The sequence below is a fragment of the Siphateles boraxobius genome, unplaced genomic scaffold (assembly GCF_051911475.1).
Source record: "Siphateles boraxobius isolate OS27281-9 unplaced genomic scaffold, OSU_SipBor_1 20, whole genome shotgun sequence".
Taxonomy (NCBI): domain Eukaryota; kingdom Metazoa; phylum Chordata; class Actinopteri; order Cypriniformes; family Leuciscidae; genus Siphateles; species Siphateles boraxobius.
The window spans coordinates 15,112,977-15,134,415 of NW_027508811.1; the positions used below are offsets into that span (position 1 = coordinate 15,112,977).

The 21,439-nt window shown below is 38.7% G+C and overlaps 1 protein-coding gene across 2 annotated transcripts in view; it reads left to right on the plus strand.

The window, feature by feature from the left end:
• The window catches only part of vcla (vinculin a), a 45,145-nt gene that overhangs the window by 4,489 nt on the left and 19,217 nt on the right, over window positions 1–21,439 (plus strand). For both annotated transcript variants that reach the window (XM_077237057.1, XM_077237056.1), the window contains exons 2-6: window positions 3,686–3,756; window positions 9,438–9,588; window positions 12,127–12,235; window positions 13,205–13,327; window positions 13,737–13,897. In XM_077237057.1, the coding sequence (XP_077093172.1) occupies window positions 3,686–3,756; window positions 9,438–9,588; window positions 12,127–12,235; window positions 13,205–13,327; window positions 13,737–13,897 (615 nt within the window). The remainder of the gene's footprint in view (window positions 1–3,685; window positions 3,757–9,437; window positions 9,589–12,126; window positions 12,236–13,204; window positions 13,328–13,736; window positions 13,898–21,439) is intronic.

The window sequence follows — 21,439 nt, forward strand, 5'->3', positions numbered from 1 at the left end:
TCTCTCAGAATCCATTATCACAGCACTAATGCACCTGAGATCAAACAGCCTTTTTAGTGAAGCTACAACTGCTATAAGCACTCTGCATTAATTATGCATCAAAAGTACACAATCGATGTATCTCTGCCTCTTGAGTCTGTCTTTCTGTTACCCATAGAAAGTTCGACACCACGAAAACTGATAAATGTGCGGTTGAGGGGCCTTTTATAAAGTCAAACCTTTTATGGATCCACCAGCGTGTGTGCAGAGTTTCCCTTTAAAGGAGTCGTGAGTCTTTGCGGAGTTTGTGAGAATCAATGAGAGATACTTCTGAGTTTGAGCGTAAACATTCGCCAGATGACAGAATGCTGTGACAGAGCAGGAGCCTTGTTATATAAACAGCTATCATGGAGAGAGAATGCAGTCGCACCTGCTTTTCTTTCGGCTGAGGGAAAGGCATCTTACTGGTGCCGTCACATTCTAAAACACACAAACACTGTATGTGTGCAACCCTCACACACAAATGACCATTAGAGGAATGAGAGTCATGTCAGATGTCAAATATCAGTTCAGTTTTTTTATGAGGCAGTGTCATTGAACGGGTGGTTGCATTAACTGCCCTGTTACACATGTCGCTACGCTGTAAAAGAAAAATACATGTCAATTGATGGTAAATAGTTATTTTACAGGTGATGAAATAGAATGCCGCTGCAAAATTTAATGATCCAGATCCATGAGCCACAGCTGATAAAAATAGACAGACAGTTTATAGTGTCACCTGCACAAAAACAGAACCATCAGGGGAAAGGCCCATTCACACCAACGATAAATAATAATGATAACTAATTTAGCATCCACACTAATGGACGATAATGTTATGCCTATTCTAATTGAGCGGTTCAGTTATGGTCTGTCAACATAACTGCAGGGCAAACTTTATAATCAGGTGGATAATTTTAGCGTTTATCAGATGGTAAAAACGGATTCCTACTACTATATCATTTTAAAACTTGATGGTTATCATTATTCTTGGTGTGAGCAGGCAGACCTTAACTCTGATCACTTAAAAAATCCAATAAACAATTATTAAAATGTTATATAAAATGGATCGATACTCATGAATGGTAGCAAAAAAACATTAAATTCCACTGTAAATGTTGTATTAATGTCTTTCTCTGTAAATTGTGATCATATTGTGTTTTTTTTAAATAGTAAATCTTACTTTTTATTTTAAATAAACTTCAGTGCAATTGTTTTTACAATATTTGTACACATATTGTCCCATCAAAACTAATATAATTTTTAATTGTAAACATAAGGTAGCTTATAGTTAACCAATTAACAGGTTTATACTGTAGAATTGTTACATTCTTTTTCTGAAATTGGACATGTTTGACAGTGTAGTTATGAAAGTGTAAGAGATTTGAAATCATTGTCCTCACTTTATTTACTGCTTTATTGTCATCCTCTAAGTTTAGGTGCAGGTAGTAATAGCAAGGATACTTGATTTAGTATTGTTATAATCTAAATACATATTTTGTGTAATTTCAGCTGTTCATTTGTTGCTTTAGAATCTTTGGTGCTTGTTTGTAAAGCCCAGAGAAAGGTGGCAGTGGGCTCTTATTTGCCACCATTGCTTTTTGCCCTTTGCCCCTCAGTTGGCTTAATAGACCAGGACTGAGCTAAGAATAACCATGGAGAATGTTGTTGAAGGTCCAGTATCTCAAGAGAAGTGTAAGGTGGAGGCCCCACTGAGAAGCGCGTTTCAATATATCATGTGCCAATAGACACTAATAAGCCCAAGATACACTGAAAATAATGGGTGCAATAGTTTGACCAACTGACCACATGACAATTTGACTGGTGGAAAGGTACCTCATGTTTATCCGTAAGGCATAGACTCAGTCTGCTCGAAGCAGCGTGCACAGGACTGATGTTTGTGACTGTGTGTGCAAATGTGATTGCTGTTCCCACTTTAGCCCAGCAGTTAACCCAGTTAACCCAGACTTATTTATGGGTCCCCTTCACCCAATTAGGGCCCAGTAAAAGAATATACTGCACTACAAAAGCACCATCCTCCATACACAACAAGATGCGATCAATGGTCCTTAGCAGGTCATCGGCTATGAATCAATACACTCTATTATTTACTAGTTAACACTGTTAAATACTAGTTTAATCTGTTAGATCTGTTTCTCATCTCATTATGTCATTTATTTATATATATATATATATATATATATATATATAAACATATACAAATTTCGACTCATGATAGTGACTAGAGCTTGATGGAAGGTTGAAAGTCCTCTTTAAATATATGTTTCAGAGATGGAGGACAGACGAATTAATGTGACTGCCTTGGTGTAATTACATCATTGGAAAAAAAGAGCAGGCGGGAAGTGGCCATGTGCTGTGCGGAGATAACAAACATCTCTCTGTTACACTGCTCTCTCTGCATTAGTGGACTCTATAGAAGGACACTGTAATGTCATTGCTTATGTCCAGTGAAAAGCCAAATAAACCACAATGATGTGAGCATGTGTGTGGTCTGATATCTTGTCACCTCAGGGTTATGATTAACAAATCAAAGAGTGGTTTTGTGTGATGTAAGAGAGAATTAGGGGCTGTATTTTTTTAATATTCAGATTAATGGCTGATAGGGTTGGACATTTAGGCAAAAATATCAAAGTGTTTTTGAATGATGCAAATAAATCAATGACTTGAGTCAATCTTTGAAACAGACCGTTATAGCTTATTTATCGACATGAATTGAATAGAAAAGAGTTTAATAACATGGCCTTAAAGGGATAGCTCAAACAAAAATGAAAATTCTTTTTTTTCTTCGATTGAACAAAAAAGAAGATATTATGAAGAATGTTGGTTGATGGGAGCCATTGACTTACATAGTAACCCCCCCCCCCCCCCCTTTCCTATTTCATTGTATTTTATGTTGTTTTGTTTTTACTTTGTTGTGTGTGTGTTTTAGTTTTGTTTCGTTTTAGTTATTTTGTATCATTTCCAGATCAGCTGAACTTGGTTTATTGTCCATCCCTCGTTTCCGGTTGTCTACAGTAGGTGGAAGGTCATTTAGTGTTAATGCTCCAAAATTATGGAATTCACTACCCCTTACACTTCGAAATATCTCATCTGTGGTTACATTGAAGACTCAGTTAAAAAACATTTCTAATTAACATGTATTTTGTATAATGTGACTGTATGTATTCTATGCGACTGTAATGTGTGTGTGTGTGGGTGTGTAAATGTATTGTAATTTACAATGTAAAGCGACCTTGAGCTACGGAAAGGCGCTATATAAATAAAACTATTACTTCTTCTTCTTCATTTAACTTTCAGTGTGTTCATTCAGGAAATAATCAATAAATGGGTGTGTTAATGGCAGATGATCAGCAGGGGTTGTGTATTGTTGTTGTTTTAGATTGGACAGTTGGAAGTACTGGCAGCATCCCAGACAGCGAGCAGGAGATCAGCCTCAGGGCTCATTCAAAACACATAGGCCCTTATTGTGTCCAGATACTCCGAGCGACCCCATTCACAAGCTGTGTCAATCTGGTGTGCCTGAGGGCTAAAGATTTTCCCTGTGTGAATAACTTTGTTACAGCTGGTGTCAGAAAAATAAAAATGCATGTAAATGGTCTCATCATTATGCATCTTGTAAACAAGCTGGTTTTACATGTGTTCTTAGGTGGGGAAGGAGACGGTTCAGACCACAGAAGACAAGATTATGAAGAGAGACATGCCTTCAGCCTTCATTAAGTAAGACCTGTGCTTCCTGTCTCCCTCCAGGTGCTCATCGTGTGAACATACATAAACTCTAATCACACTGAACCCAGACACGCTCATTGAACAGCATTATTAGGGCATGTGCCTTTCTTTACCTTGTCAAAAGAAGTTTTAAGTGATTAAACATAAGATAGGATTGTCTAAACATCTGAAGCTTTTTGTTTATCCTTATTTTACACAATATGAGATTCCTATAAAGCCTAATGTCAGAGTGCATGAGGTCTTTGGATGACTTGATACTGAAGAAAGCTCCACAATGTGATGTGGAGGTTAAATAAGGTCCGTTTGCTTGCCGTCAGGGGCTGAGTCATACCCTCACTGCTAAAGATTGGGGGCGTTTTCCAGCGATCTTACAATGCATTATTGATAAGTCTACGTAAAAACTACATGACTGCTCTCCCTAGTGTCTCCCAGGGTGTGTCAAGTGGTGTCTTGGTAGCTGATGTAGATGGAGCAGTAAGTGTTGAATCTATTTGATACAGATGCACTTTCTGTGTGTCGGTCTTTCACAATATTTTTCCCCGCTCTCTCGGTCTCAACAGAAAGTCACAGAAAACATAAAGAGGTGTTTGTTCCTTTGCTTCCCACACCTTAAAGGGGTAATAGGATGCCCATTTTCCACAAGTTGGTATGATTCTTTAGGGTGTTCATGTAAAGTTTGTAATATACTTTGGTTAAAATTCCTCAATGGTTGTGTAAAACAACACCCTTTTTACCTCCTCAAAAACAGCTTTGTTCACAGTGACCTGTTTTGGTCTCTTTAAATGATAATGAGCAACTTCCACTGGAATCTTCCATGGGGGGTGTCGAATGGCTGAGGGCAGAAATACGCTAATACGGGACAGTCCGTCAGTGGTCGTGGGCGGAGCATGAGCATTATGACATCATAGTGCTCAGAAAATGTGTGTCAGAGTGTTTAGACTTTGAGGATTAAAAAAAGGAGTGAATGGATTTTTTTCATTGTATGGTGGTTGTGTCAACACTGCAAAGACACATTTATATGCAAATAAAAGTGAATTTTGCATCCAATGACCCCTTTAAGGGGGTAAAACTGCTAATTTAGTATTTTTGTTTTTGTCTTCTTTGATAAGGAAAGTGGAGAGTAGACTAGAAATGAGAGAAGAGGAGGTAACTGGATCAAGACATTTACATGTTATATATCAATTGTAATCATATATCATTTTTATATTAAAATCCTATAAAATCTAAAACATGATATATAGTAATGTGATGCAGGATAAGGAAGGAAGAGGACTGGGTTGGCTTAACTGAGGCTTGTGCTTTATTCAATTTCAAATGGTCAAACCAAAAATCACGCTCACACTGCTTCAATAAACTCAGTCCAAATACGCAATCAATGATGCAGCTCTTCAGACCATTCAGCGCACACACAGGCATGAGTCCTCAGTCTGTCTCTCTCTGATCAGCTCCCTGTTTCCCAGGCTTATATTCGGTCATTCCACGGCAATTACTGCAACAAGACACAGATGTTTGTCATTTCTCACTTGACCTCCTTATTCATCGCTCGTCTCCCGACTCTCTCTCCCGCTGCAGACCTTGCTGAACCACTCTCCCCTCAACCACACGCTCCCCTGGACCACCTTGAACCACTGGACCTGATCTGGTGCTTCCTTTTTAGTGAGATCAGTCAGCGGGCTGGTGAGGTCAGAATAATTAGGCACAAACCTTCTGTAATATCCCGCCAGCCCCAGGAACTGCCTCACTTTCTTTTTGGTCTTGGGTTTTGGGCAGGTTGCAACTGCTGCCGTCTTAATAATTTGGGGACGCACCTGTCCGTGACCCAAATGGAAGCCCAGATACCTGACCTCCACACACTTCTTCGGGTTGGCCGTCAGTCCGGCCACTCTCTGCACTCTCAGAACCGCACGCAGATGCTCAATATGACGCTGCCAGTCATTACTATAGATGATAATGTCATCCTGATAGACAGCGGCATGTGCAACATACATGAGACGCTGAAAAGTGGCCGGTGCCCCAAACAACCTGAAAGGAAGCGTAACAAATTGGTGCAATTCAAATGGCATTGTGAAGGCTGTTTTTTCTTTGGATATAGGCGATAAGGGGATCTGCCAAATCCTTTAGTTAAATCCCAACTATTTATTTAGTTAAATACAAACAGTTTCTGAGAAGCCAGTGAAGAGTCTTGGGAGATGGTACGATGGGGATCTAAAGAACACAGTTCGAGTGGGAGAAGTTAGACGAAAAGCAGTGGAAGGGTTGAAGAGCATAAACAGCTGCGCTCAACCAGGGAAACTAAAACTTTGGTGCTTTCAGTTTGGTCTACTGCCGAGGTTGCTGTGGCCACTGACTGTGTAAGAGGTTTCTTTGACAACAGTGGCTAAGCTGGAAGCGTTAATAAGTTCATATATCAGGAACTGGTTGGGAGTTCCACGCTGCCTCAGCAGAGTGGGACTTTATAGTAAAGGAATATTGTAGCTGCCAGTTTCTGCTTTAACCGAGGAGTTTAAGTGCGCCAAGGTCAGACTGGAAATGACCTTAGTAGAGTCACGCGAAAAATGTGTAAGGGAGGCAACACCTGTGTTAAAAACTGGTAGAAAGTGGTCAGCAAAGAAATCTGTGGAAGAGGCAAAGGCTGCCCTTCAAATTGGTGATATCGTGGGGCAGGTACAGCATGGAAGAGGGGGTTTTGGGCTCAGTTTAGCTCCTCCTAAATGGCACAAGACAGCCCCAGCTCAAAGGAGGAAGCTCGTAGTCAACGAGGTTTGAAAGCAGGAGGAGAGGATGAGGTGTATAAAGGCCATTTCCCAGGCCAAGCAGGGAGAGTGGATGAGATAAGAGAGTGTGGAACAACGCAAGATGGGCTGGCAAGACCTTTGGTCAATGGAAGAGAGTAGGATCAGTTTCCTTACCATGCTACGGTTTCGAAAAATTCTTGAAAATTTGATGAGTCTGTTGGTTTATTTGTATAGTTTGCATAGTAATTACAGTTATTACGTTCCTGTGTATTTTGCGTGAATGAGGATTGGTGTTTGGACAGATGTTTTGCAGTAGTATGCCATACGGAACCGTTGCCACTGATCGCTGTAACGTCCGCAGTGGGGCTCGACAGCCTTAGTCAAACGGGTTGGTGCGTATGGTTGGGTTGTGGAGAAATTGTGAAAGATTGTGGTTAGGTCAAAGGAGCAGCCTCAGCAGCAGGAGGGAGGTAAAGGTCAGTAAGCTGGGCTGAGTTGAGTGGGGGACGGAGGGGGGTGACTCTGGGATGCCAGAGTCACTGTCGAGCCCTCTTGAGGTGTCGTGGGCTAGTCGACGAAACACTGAGGACGGAAGGTGCCCACTTGAAGACCCTAGAGATGTCCCCTACTCTGCTAAATCCAGACGGTTTTCATGAGGGGACCGCACTGTGGTTGCAGCCGTTGTGTGTGCAAATACACTATTAACAACAGACAGAAGGAGATTCACATCACCATTTGGAAAGAAGCATAAATGGATGGAGAAGCATAGGTTACTGTAAAGCTACGTCTTAGTTGGTGCTTATCTTGGCGAAAGCCGAGTACAAATCAGCATGAAGTTTTAACATCTACTCTCGTGTAATGGAAATCAGTGTTGGATAAAATCGAGCTATACCAAGCCGATCAAGCAATTCGTCATATGTGTTGAATTTCGACACTGCATTTATCTTGCGAAAATCCACATAGAATCACACAGAGCCATCCGTTTTAGACACTAAAACTATCGGGCTCACCCAATTGCTGTGGGATTGTTACCCCCATGTAAACACCGTGCCTTGATCACTGAGAATCTCTTTCGGGATTTTGCTCTTGTGCAGAAATTCTGTGGAACGCCACTGCCTCTGTGCATCACGTTACATAGTCTACCAGGACTAATGCAAAGCGATGCCCACGTTCGGATCGTTCTAATGGCCCGATGAGGTCCGTACCAATTCTGATGGCCCGACGAGGTCAAAGTGGTGGAATCTCCCGCTCCACCACATCCCAAAGGTGCTATATTGGATTGAGATCTGGTAACTCTGGAGGCCATTAGAGTATAGTGTACTCATTGTCATGCTGGGAAAAAACAGTTTGAGATTATTTTAGCTTTGTGTTGTGGAGTGTTATCCTCCTGGAAGTAGCCATCAGAAAATGGGTACACTGTGATCATAAAGGGATAGACATAGTCACAAACAATGATCAGGTAGGCTGTGGCGTTTAAACAATGCTCAATTGGTATTAAGGGGCCCAAAGTGTGCCAAGAAAATATCCCCCACACCATTACACCACCAGGAGCAGCAGCAGTAGTCTGAACCTGATACAAGGCAGGATAGATCCATGCCTTGTTGTTTACGCCAAATTCTAAGCCTACCATCTGAATGTAGCAGCAGAAATCAAGACTCATCAGACCAGGCAACATTTTTCCAATCTTCTATTGTCCAATTGGGTGAGCCCGTTCAAAATTTAGCCTCTGTTTCCTGTTGATAGGAGTGGCACCAACAGACTGATTTTCTCATTTTCTCAATTTGCGGCATGCTTGACAACGGGTGAAAATGCTGTGCGGTACAACGCAAAGCGGGACGGGTGGTCACCCTAACCCGGTGTGGTCTTTTTCTGTAGCCCGTCTGCGAGTGGAGTTGACAGGTCCAGATATGGACCCTGCATGGCTTCTTTCTGCTCACTTAACGGCCTCCAAAGCAGCATCGTTTATTAGAAGTTTGTCCAAATGCGAAATAAAAGGCTAACCGGAATGACAAACTGTGAAATGGTCATTACAGTAATCAGGTCAAAATTTAGTTGGAGAAACAGAAGGAGATTAAATTGAGAGGAAATGCTTACAGTTATTAGTTGTGTTTGGTAAGACAAGAATCACTATTTTCATTGCTCATAGCTCAAGGCTTTAGTTTGTTTCTTCCGCACCATTTGTACTACAGACATGAATGATAACTCTTGCTTTTACCTTTCAAAGTGATCAGACGTGATCAGGCCTTGCAGATGATAAAGCAGGGGTATCAGTATGAATCTGTATCTATGTGAAATGGCTGGGCAGACGGGCTCAGTTAAAGACCGTAAAAGCCTTACCTGACACGTTTGGCACCATAAACACAAGCTGGCACAGGGCTCATCAATCAGCACACATGTGGCTGGTGACAAGAAATGTGAACCTCTCTATATATAGGCTCTGTTGTAAGCATACAGGGAGGTGTCTGCGTACGTCTGGGTCTCCACCGCAGAATAATGTTGAAGAAAGGCCTCCTCCTGAACAAGTCATCATCCTGCTCTCCTGTCTTGTGGGCCATTGCCGACTGGGATGTGCTTTTAATTTCTATTAATGAAGTGTTATCCAGTCTGGGAGAAGATCTTACACTGCTTGCTGGAAAGCTTTGGAATTGTTTACAGCCCTGGCCTCAGTTCAGTTTGAATAATCTTGATTTGTGATTTAGTGGTCCACTAATTTAATTGCAATTAAGTCAGTTAGTAATGCCACCTCTTAGTTGAATCAAATGCATTGTTTTTCTTTTTGCACTTAATAATTCATGTATTTAGCATTGATGAGATTTGTTAGACCCTGGCATTCATACGGTTTGATTTAAAAAAAGTCAAAGTTTTTTTTTGGAGCCTGTATAAAAGGCCAACTAGTAGAAATTAATATACTCAGTCATTATGTTTCTTGTTTCTCAGGGTTGAGAATGCCTGTGCGAAGCTTGTGGAAGCAGCTCAGATGCTGAGGACAGACCCGTACTCTGTCCCGGCCCGTGATTACCTCATCGATGGCTCGCGGGGCATCCTCTCTGGCACTTCAGATCTGCTTTTGACATTTGACGAGGCAGAGGTACGAATGGAAATGAGGGCTATCTTAATGATGAAATTTCAGCTGATGATTATTTTTCCTAAAAATTATTGAGATGAATGATTTAATTGCCTTTAAGTTTTGTTCATGTCACTTACATCCTAATACACATACACTACCATTCAAAAGTGTGGGGTCAGTATACAGCGAAGATGCATTCTTATACTAGATGTATCATGGTTTCCACAAAAATATTAAGCAGCACAACTTTTTTTAAAATTGATAATTGTAACGATAAGAAATGTTTCTTGGTCACTAAATCAGCATTTTAGAATGATTTCTAAAGGATCATAATAATTTAGCTTTGCCATCACCGGAATAAATGACATTAACATTTACATAAATTACATTAAAGTAGAAAATAAAATAGATTTTTGATCAAATAAATGCAGCCTTGGTGAGCATTATAGACTTCTTAAAAAAAAAAGACCTCAAACTTTTGATAGGCATTGTACACCTGAAGAAGTCATTTACTGACATTTAAACTTGGAATCACACAATTAAAAGATATTATTGCTTATGGCTTTGTGAATTGATACTGCACAATGGTAGAAGAATGACATAATGTTTTAAATAAATCTTAAAAATTAAGTTTTTTAAATAGAGCTGCTTGATTCTAGCTAAAACAATTTTTTAAACTGAGATCACGATTCTCCCACGATTCTGAACAGACAACTACACAAAATAACATGTAATTTACTAGAGATTCTGACAAAAGGTTTATTGCTGCAGTTTATTTAAAATGTTTAATTAATCTGAATGAATTATTTTTATAAGTGGTTTAAAATAAATGAATGATACAATGACTCTCTCATAAATACTTCACTTCATTACTGGGTGAATCAGCGATTCAATGACAAATGACAAATATTGTAATTGTATTAAATTGTTGCATAACAATGTAATTGATACAATCGTTATTTGAAGCGCCAAGTTACTTTCAAGTTACTTTCGCTGCCATAGACATAAGTGTTTATATCTGAACTATAAACTTTTATCCAAGTACTTCTGATAATTTAAATATTTTTAACACAGAAATAACAAAACTGGGGTGCATTTCCCAAAGCCAACTATGGTCGCAAGTTCTGTCCTTACCAGTTCAATGGTAATTGCGATCATAGTTGGCCAACAATGCGTTAGGGGAACGCACCCCTGTGTGGTTGTGAAGCTGTTTCATATCAATACTGTACACCGATTTGAAGCTTCTGGTGTCATTTTGTCAAATGATACAGGCAAGTCGTTGTCATTTAGGAATGAGATTGCGTGTGTTTTAATCGAGATTGCAATCTTTTTACAATTAATTGTGCAGCTCTAGTTTTAAATATTTCTCTCTTTTGATTTATACATTCAGAGAGAATTAAAATTAAAATTTTGTTATTTGTGATTGTAAAGTGCACAATGAGAGGAGATATTACACCTTTTTTCTAGGAAATAATTTATTTAAAAAAAAGATTTTAACAGACAGCAATATTTTTATCTTCAAGCAATTTACTTGTCAAAAGTGATTTCATGTACTGTTGATTTATTTGATTTTTGGATGTGATTATTGCTTGTGTGCTGTGACTCCTCAGTAGATCTGGGAAAGACCATGTGTAAAATGCATGTAGTTTATTTATTCTTTTCTTTTTAAAATCCGATTGAAGATTGGATTCGTAAAATATTTTCTTTCTGACGAATAATCAGTTCAGGGCACATCCTGAATTTGAATTCTTTGGATCATCTATACACAAAAAATAGCTTTTCTTCTGGCCTAACAACTTTAAATACACAGTCCCTTGTCATGTGGAGTACCTTGTGGTCCTAACGTGCCGTGCTCCATATATCCAGCCTCCCGTGTCGGCGCAGCATAATGCAGCTCACGACGGAGCACATGATCTGAGTGAGCCGCCTTGCACAGTGTGTCTTCTATCAGTGCAAACTACTTTTGAAGTTTCTACTTCTGCGTGTCACAAGATTTCTCATCACAAGACAAGACGCAAAACCCAGCAGCACAGAGTAAATAGACTCATATTATGTATTCGAAACAAAAAATGCTCCCTAAATCCATCAAGTGCCAGTAATTGCTGTACTATTAAAAAATGATTAGAAACACCCAATATTTGTAATGAAATTAAACATTTCTAAGAGAGCTCAGATTGTGTGATGTGGTGTGTATGTACATCCACTGGCAAGAAGATATTAGATCATTGGTTTGTGGTGAAGGCTAACTCTGAGCTCTATTAATAGTGCTGCTATCATCTTTCTCAAGGAGCTGTGTTGTTCATAGGGCATTGAGTAAGCTTGATGTTTTGGTACTATGCTGTATCACAATAAAACATTAGTTCTCAATGGTAGAACATGGTGGTAGCAATGCAAAGGTCATGGGCTTGATTCCCAGGAAATAAATAAATGTATAAAATGTATAGCTTGAGCTAAGTTTGAGCTTAAGTAAGTTTCTTTGGATAAAAGCTTTTGCCAAATGCATTCATGTAAATAAATATCTATTTCTTTTGTATCATTGTTATTTTATGTCTTTTTTAGGTGCGTAAAATTATCCGTGTGTGTAAAGGCATCCTGGAGTATCTGGCTGTCGCAGAGGTTGTGGAAACCATGGAGGACTTGATCACTTACACTAAAAACCTGGGACCAGGTACTTCTGTTTAATGCTTTTATGTATTTGTTACTTCCTTTTTGAAGAGTTTTCATTTCATTCTGATTTTAATTTAGAGTTGACGCTGTTGACATGTTGGCTCATGCAAGTGGACAGTTGGCAGTGATTATTTGCATGAATCGGATTCATTGTTATTATTGTTGAATGATTATTTTATTAAGAATTTTTTGTTACTTTTTAAGATAATACTCTTTAAATGAGGGTATGACTATGACCATGAAAACTGTTATTTGTTATATATTTGTTATTTGCTATTCAACTGTTTTCATTAGGTGGTATTGTTTTGGAGGGACGAACTTCTATTTATGTGAGGCATTTTCAGTTTCTAGTAACCTTTTTTTCTTGCTTCTATTTGTGCATAATGTATAGCATGAACTATTGAAAAACTGTTGTTTTTTTCAGAAATGCACATTACATGACTTTACATAACTTTACATGACTTTGCACTTACTGACCCCAAACCGTTCAAAAGTTTGGGATCAGTACGTTTTTTTTTTTTGTTGAAAGAAATTAATACTTTTAATCAGGAGTGACACTAGAGACATTTACTGTCTTTTGTTATAAATTAGTTTACAATGTATACAAATAGAAAATAATTATTTTAAATTGCAATAATATTATCACAAAATTACTATTCTTATCAAATAAATGGAGCCTTGGTGAGTATAAGAGATTTCTTTCAAAACATCAATACATCTTACAGACTTTTGAATGGTAGAGTAACATTTTTCGATTTTATTTGTATCTATAAATGTATATATATATATATATATATATATATATACACTGATACTGGACATAATTTAATAGCACTGCTAGTCTTTAGGGAATCCCAAATTTAACATCCATTTTTGGATTAGAAATATATGGAGAATAATTGCTAGTTGGACAGTTCCTCAGTCCTTCATGTTTCTTGCACAGCTGTTTAATATTTATATATTTTTTTAGGTATGACGAAAATGGCAAAGATGATTGACGAACGGCAACAGGAGCTGACACACCAGGAGCACCGTGTGATGCTGGTCACCTCCATGAACACAGTGAAGGAACTGCTGCCCGTGCTCATATCTGGTGAGAGACCAGCGAATTGCTGTGTGTGTGTGTGTGTGTGTGTGTGTGTGTGTGTGTGTGTGTGTGTGTGTGCTGCGTGTCATCTCTGTGTGCCAGCCGTTGATATGGCAACACTGATAATTGGAGCCATTTAACCGCCTTAGTGGGAGGGATAGATTTTTCCCTTCATCCAGTTGGATTTCTGCAGTTGGCTCAGCAATAAATAGCCGGGTTTATGGCGGCTCATCTGTACACGCAGAAAGGCTTTTAATATTGATGTTTGCAAATATGTCTACTCATATGGAGATAATTAGTTGGCTGATTTTTGGATACATCAGATATAAACTGCACTCTAATATTGATCTGTAAAGTAGTTTTAGATAGCTCATGAAAGGGAGTACTAACAAAATTGTTTTTTGATACCCATTAGCAATTAAAATCTTTGTGACAACCAAGTGCACTAAGAGTCACGGTGTGGAGGAGGCCTTGAAGAACAGAAACTACACGTTTGAAAAGATGAGCGCTGAGATCAACGAGATTATCAGAGTGCTGCAACTCACTTCTTGGGACGAGGACGCCTGGGCCAACAAAGTATGAGCCTTACCACGTACATAAATGCATACACTTGTTCCTACAACCCCACCTTAAACAGTTACATTAAGCTACATTTGCTTCGAAAGATTAGACAGTTCCTACCGTCCCTGGGAAAATTTAAGTGTACAATTTTTTATTTACTATGTTTCCAAAAGGTAAGCATGACAGTGGCATTTGTGTAGAAACGTAAAAATCCATTAATTTTTTTCCACAGAAAATTTGATTTCTAATGATAATGTAAAAGACTTGATGATCCACTCGGATATATGAATGGGAGAAATTTTAATTGTAACTCAGTATATATCGACTGTACTTTACAGTTAAAAAAAGCTATAAGCATAGTCTGCATATGCATTGTGTTTCAATATAGCTGCTTTAGGAATTTATGTCATTCCTTACACCTTGTCCTAACTAAAAGCAATGCGATAAGATTCCAGCGACAATCAACAAGAAGCGACAAAATCACAAATCACAGCCAATCAGAAGACTTGCGGACAGGCTCTCTCTACAAGTGTACTTCTGATTCACATTTGCGACAAATTTGATAGTTACATTATCAAATGGATTAAAAATAAACTAGTAGCTTTTTTCAGAGTTCATCCACTGGCAGAGTTCAAATTTTATCTCTCGTCGCCTGGCTTGTATCTGGAGAGGACAAAAACTCTGATTAACATATATAACAATATACATTTTATTGCATATCGCAGCATCCTGTCTGGTTAGGACACATTGCTACAGTTTTTGTTTTTTGATTTGAGCTTTAGAGGTGAAAATTTATTTTAGAGTTGGAAATAGCTGCCTGGTGCATTACAAATTTGTACATCAAGTGAACTCACTTGCCTTAAAGGGTATTAATAATCAGTTGTTTTGTATTGTACCACATGACTGATTCAGTCACGTCACAGCGATGTTTTTTAGTTTTTTTTTAACCATTTTATCCAAATATTCCAATCTTTTGATTTATCTGAAAGCTGGTTGTTTTAGTTCAAGGTTTAAATATATTTTTAAAATCATTTAAAGAAAGTGAATGGGAAAAATACATGGCCGCTTCAAAAAAGAAATAGAAAGACCCCTTGGTGTATATTTGTTTTTCTCTCTAAATGATACTGACACTCCCATCCTGTTAATGTTACAATCTGTTCCATTCCCTGGACTGTTCACAGTCAGGCTCAGAATTCACTGACTATATTACATTGAAATACACAGGCCTAATAACCAGCATAGATAAAAAAACATCATCACGCCATCAGTGTTTAACCGTTAGATTAACGATCTGCCGTTTAATATTTCACGAAGTCTACTGAATCATTTGATCCTTCTTCCTGATTGATGACACCCTTTGCTTGCTTAGCATGCATATTAAATATTTCCATAAGAAACCCCTCTACTCTCAAAATCAGTTTCCTAAGCTTTCATTTACTTTGCTATCACCTCTGTTTTTTCTTTTTGCCCTGATATAACTCTGTAAACATGCCTCTTTCTTTTTTGCTCTCTTTCTGTTCTGTGTTCTTCCATTTTTTCCCCTTCCTATAGAAGGTAAGCTCTCCTCTCTCCCGCTCTGTAATGTGACAAACTGCATGCCAGATCATTGTGTTGCTAACTGTATGTCTGTGTTAGTATTTTCATTCTTGTTTTTTTTACATTGTTTGATAGAAAGCCCTTTCTCAGTCTGGCTTGCCATTTTAAATACTGTGTATATATAAGGGGTGATGTATTTCGACAACCTAGCACCAAAACAAAACAATAAATTGCAATTAGAGAAGTTATTTTCTGATGTGCTGTGGAATGCAACCGTGCCATCACTCACCCTCCACATCCACATCCACATCTCCCATTCTCAAATCATCCCTCATTTAGACACTCTGTCTCCCAGTTAATCACTAGTGTCTTGCTCAGGAAGTGACAACTTTTTAACACTTGATGTCTGTCTCCATGGCTCCCGCTGTACATGTTCCTTTAATCTGAATGCTGTTTTACCAATTAACCTGATGTTTTGCTCCATGACTCCTGATGCACCACTCCACCCACTTTTAAATATCCAATGAAATGGTTTGATGAGTGCAGTTCGCTTTCGTGTTTATGTATTTCTTGTTGAAATAGAAAATTGGGGTGGTATAAATTGGAAACCTCCTCCCTTTTTATTGAAATAGCCAATAGCCTTTAGTTTAATTTAGCAATAAAAAGTGGTTTAGTCATGAGCCATTGGTGTTGCTAGTTGAAGATTTTTTTGATCATTTTATCGGACCAAATTTGTATACGCCTCTAAGTGTGATTGATGAATCCTCAACATTTTTGATCATTGTCCCTGAAAAGAAAGATTGTAAATTGACCAAATATTGTCTTTTAGGTGTATACTAGGATATTGATCGAGCTCAAAGCCACACAACAAAATTTTTAATTTCATGTGGGTATTTAAATCTCATTCTTTGAATAAAAATACACATGCAGTATATCTAAGATATACGGAAAGGAGTTAGTGATACTAGTTAGCTAATATAAAGGGGTGGTTGATTATGATTTCACTTTTCTAACTTTAGTTAGTGTGTAATGTTGCTATTTGAGCATAAACAACATCTGCCAAGTTATGACGCAAAGTTCAAAGCAAAAGGAGATATTTTCTTTTAAAGAAATTGCTTTTTAAGGACTACAACATAGGCTGGTAGGGACTACACAAGCTTCCTCCCGGGTTAGTGACATAAGTAACTCTAAAATTTACATAAACCCCGCCCCTGGAAAACGATTATCAAGACAGAATATGCTAATCATTGACTAGAAGATAGCTACACATCAGCTACATAAATTCAACTAAACTAACCATTTAGAAATGTTGTCTACATGTTGCCACCTCTTCTTGAGTCTCTCCATCTTTGTCTGCTTCCGGTTTGAACATAAAAGGCTAAAAGGTCTTGAAATTTTCAGTGTATGTCTGTGTGAAGCTCCACTCTGGGTCAGGAGCAGCGCTTCATTTGCATTTAAAGGGACAGACACAAAATGCGTTTTTTGCTCACCCTCAAAAAGTGACCATTTTAACATGCTATATAAAAATATCTGTGGGATATTTTGACCTAAAACTTCACATACATCTGGAATCATCAAAGACTTATTTTACATCTTGTGAAAAGGGCATTATACCACCCCTTTAATAATCGTTCTGGCACATTAAAAGAAAACATTTTCAATCTTTTCAATGTAGCACACATTTAGTATTGGACCCACTTGCTTTTGTCTTGAGACAAAAATTGAGTTGAAACTCCATTCTGACTCTGGGCTCCCTTATGCCTTATGACTGACAACATGAAAGATGGATTGTTGTAGTTTATTGCTCTTCAACTTCCTAAACCACTCATACACAAACACACACACACACACACACACACACACACACACACACACGGTGTGATTTGTTTAGGGGGATTTACCCCCCATTTGGTCTCAATATCCCTACCTCTGCTGAAATATTTTTAACCCGGTGGGGATGAAATGTATCAGTTGATCAATGCTACTTTACCAATAGACCATATAAAATATCCTAAAAATGAAATGATTTATACATAACTAATCAAAACGCTTCAGCAAGCATGTTTAAACAACAATAAAATCATGAATGGACTTTCACTGATGGCGCTCCCGCTTGTGTGATAAGAGATGACTGCGTGTTTAAGTTACGATCCAGGTTAGCCTTAATCCATGCACAGCTTTTCATGCGTCACAAAGCACAATAGTCACATAATAGTCTATTTCAACACGAAAACTACAGCTAGCCAAATTAAAGAAAAATAAAAATTATTCGGAGCAGGATTTTACAGTGTACAGTATACCGTATCTTTTATTTGTATACACTCACAATAACAACAAAATGGTATGCTTTTGTAAAATAAGGAAAAAACAAACTAAAATTAAACAGGATGTTTTTTTGCTTTTTTGCAGTTTTCTCCTTTCTGGAGTGTGTCACAAAAATGAACCGAAACTCAGTGTATACATGTATGTGCCACAATAAATAGTCACAATAAAAATTTAAACTATGCTTTAAAAGTGAAATTTTAATTTATAAATTTAAATAATAATAATTTATTTAATTTCCTCTGCTTTTTCCTCTGCGTAATTTATTTCCTCTGCTTTTTCACAAATCACACCCTGCACACACAGTCCATTTGCAGACAATGAATTATAGAAGATAAAGCCAATGCATTTCCAGATTAATTTATTGTTCCGCTCATAACTGTAGACAGAAAATTATTTTTATTTGTTTCCTTATTCAATAATATAAACTTCTGCATTTATTTGGAATTCTCTAAATAGCAATTTCAAAACTTTTGTCACATAATACCCTTGGTACAGTTGACCTTAATTTTCCTTGACAATATTTACTCTGTTAGCCAAAAAGAAACGTTGTTGTCAGCCATATGAATGTTTAACCTTTCCAGTATCTTTTTTGTAAAGAGTAAGTTCATCATTGAAACTCGGCAACAGTCTACCTCCATATTGTAATTCGCCACAAGAGATCAGGTGCATAAGCAGAATACATATAAAGCAGAGATTGTTCAAACACGTCTTCTGAATCCATCATGACATTATGATCAGGTTCAGATGTCCTTTTCCTGTCTCTGAACTCAGTGTCTGTAATATAAGAGTGTGTTAATAACTAATGCAATATGGCATTGTACAGTAAGGCTTAGGTTCCTTTTCTACATACCCTTTAAAATTTACCTTGTTACTCGTAACAGGAAATACCAGGACCACACACTATACACTACCATTCAGAAGTTTGGAGTCAATAATGTTTTTGAAAAATGTCTCATTATGCTCAGCAAGGCTGCATTTATTTGATACAATTACAGTAAAACATTCCTTTTATTATTACAATTTAAAATAAAAAATTCTATTTGAATATATTTTAAAATGTAATTTATTCCTCTGATGGCAAAGCTGAATTTTCAGCCTCATTACTCCAGATCCTTCAGAAATTATTCTATTATGCGGGTTTGGTGCTCAAATAACATGAATTATTGTTATCAATGTTGCAGTTCCCTGGACTTTGCAGCTTGAGAATGCAACCCAATCTGAGCTGAATCTATCCATTAATGCATGTGAATAGGAAATGACTCATCAACTTACAAATAATGTGATCTGTTTTGTTGGATGCTGAACGGTTGGCTGGAAAGCAGCAGTTACTGGATAGCAGGAAGGCAAAGTAAGCAGAGGAAATGGATTGGGCGGATAATTCGTTTTAGCTGAAAGAAGACTCATTGATTATACTTGTGCTTCAGGTTTGCTTCAGGATCACCGCAAACTATATTTGGGCTTTTTTGATTTCATAATATAGATTTATGAAAGTGGGTTGACAGGAATCTAGCTGTATATTTTAGAGAAATTTGAATACAAACTGTATTTTACCGCTGAGATGGAGTGTAATAGGCTGCTGGAGCATTTCCTACCCGTCTACCTCTCCTGAATGGATTTGCTTCTTCAGCTGCCAGAGTGTCTCCTGCTGCCGGAAATGCCACATGCAAAAACAGTTATCAGTTATCACTCTTTCTGAAAGGTCCATTATTGTCCTATATTGCTGAATCAAAGACAACAACAACTATATATGTACATTTCCAGATTAAGGCCTCGTCCTGCTTGCCCCAACGTTCAACCGAGGTCCTGACTCTCTGTGGTCATAAAAAATCCCAGGATGTCCTTCGAAAAAATAGTAGGGGTGTGACCCCGGCATCCTGGTCAAATTTTCCCATTGGCCTCTGTCCATCATCATGGCCTCCTAATCATCCCTATAAACTGATTGGCTTCATCACTCTGTCTCCTCTCCACCAATAAGCTGGGGTGTGGTGGGCGTTTTGAGCAATATGGCTGCCGTTGCATCATCCAGGTGGATGCTGCACATTGGTGGTAGTTGAGGAGATTCATCCTTCCATATGTATAGCCCTTTAAGTACCTAGAAAAGTGCTATATAAATGTAACAAATTATTGTTAATATTATCTTTCCCTTGTCTTTTTGATATATTTGGAGCAAGATATGACTGGGGCCCTTAGGGGCCTCAAAACACTGCCGTAAGTCAAAATATCTCACCCCTCGTCTCTCGTATTCTGGTTTGCAGATATGGTTGGAGTATGTTTGTAGTTGCTAAGGTATTCTGAATGGTTACTAGGGTGTTGCCAGTCTATTATTAATTGCCGCCAAGTCACATCAATTAGAAAATTCATAGCAAACCTCTCATCAATAAGCTGAAATAATCTGAGGTGTCAGTATTAAAGGTCCCCTCTTATGCCCCTTTTTCACAAGATGTAAAATAAGTATCTGATGTCCCCAGATTGTGTATGTGAAGTTTTAGCTCAAAATACCCAACAGATCATTTTTCACAGCATGTTTAAATTGTCAGTTTTTGGTGCTCTGAAAAACGCGCCGTTTTGAAGCCCAATTTATACTTCTGCGTAGCTACGCCGTAGGCTGTGCGTAGCGCGCGTACCCTGACGTGCACCCCTCCAAAAATTTAACAACACGTCAATTCTACGCGGACGCAAGCGCTGTGATTGGTCTGCTAGAACCCCTCCCTCTGGTTTCACATGTTCCCTCTGCATGTGTAATTGCGCGTCAACGTGGACAACGACGCAGAAGTATAAAGCCCAATTTATACTTCTGCGTCGAACTTACGCCGTAGCTACGCCGTAGGCTGTGCGTAGCGTGCGTACCCTTCGGCGTACCCTGAAGCCCAATTTATACTTCTGCGTCGAACTTACGCCGTAGCTACGCCGTAGGCTGTGAGTAGCGCGCGTACCCTTCGGTGTACCCTGACGTGCACTTCTCCAAAAATGTAACAACGCGTCAATTCTACGCGGACGAAAGCGTTGTGATTGGTCTGCTCAAACCGCTTCCTCGGGTTTCACATGCTCCCTCTGCGTGTGTCAACGCGGACAACGACGCAGAAGTATAAATTAAAACCAAAGCGTAGGCTACGGCGTAGAGGCTCCGGCGTAGGTCCGACGCAGAAGTATAAATCAGCCTTGACGTGCACCTCTCCAAAAATGTAACAACGCGTCAATTCTACGCGGACGCAAGCGCTGTGATTGGTCTGCTCAAACCGCTCCCTCGGGTTTCACATGCCCCCTCTGCGTGCGTCAACGCGGACAACGACGCAGAAATGTAAATTAAAACCAATGCGTAGTCTACGGCGTAGAGGCTCCGGCGTATGTCCGACGCAGAAGTATAAATCAGCCTTAAATGAAAACCTAAGCGTAGTGTATAGCGTAGAGGCTCCGGCGTAGGTCCGACGCAGAAGTATAAATCAGCCTTTAGTGTGTGCCCTTTAAATGCAAATGAGCACGGCACGGGGGTGGAGCTTCAAGAGCTCGCGCTCAGTCTCAGGACAATTTCATCTCACAGAATGATGATAATAATATCAGAAACTCTCAGTAACGGTGTTCATTTCGACCCGGAGTCGGACAATAATGCCTACAGAGTCAGAGTGCTGTATTGAGATGGAACAGGTATAGTTTAGTAGTTTAATTACGGTTATAACGTATTTGTCATCTGCTTGTAGG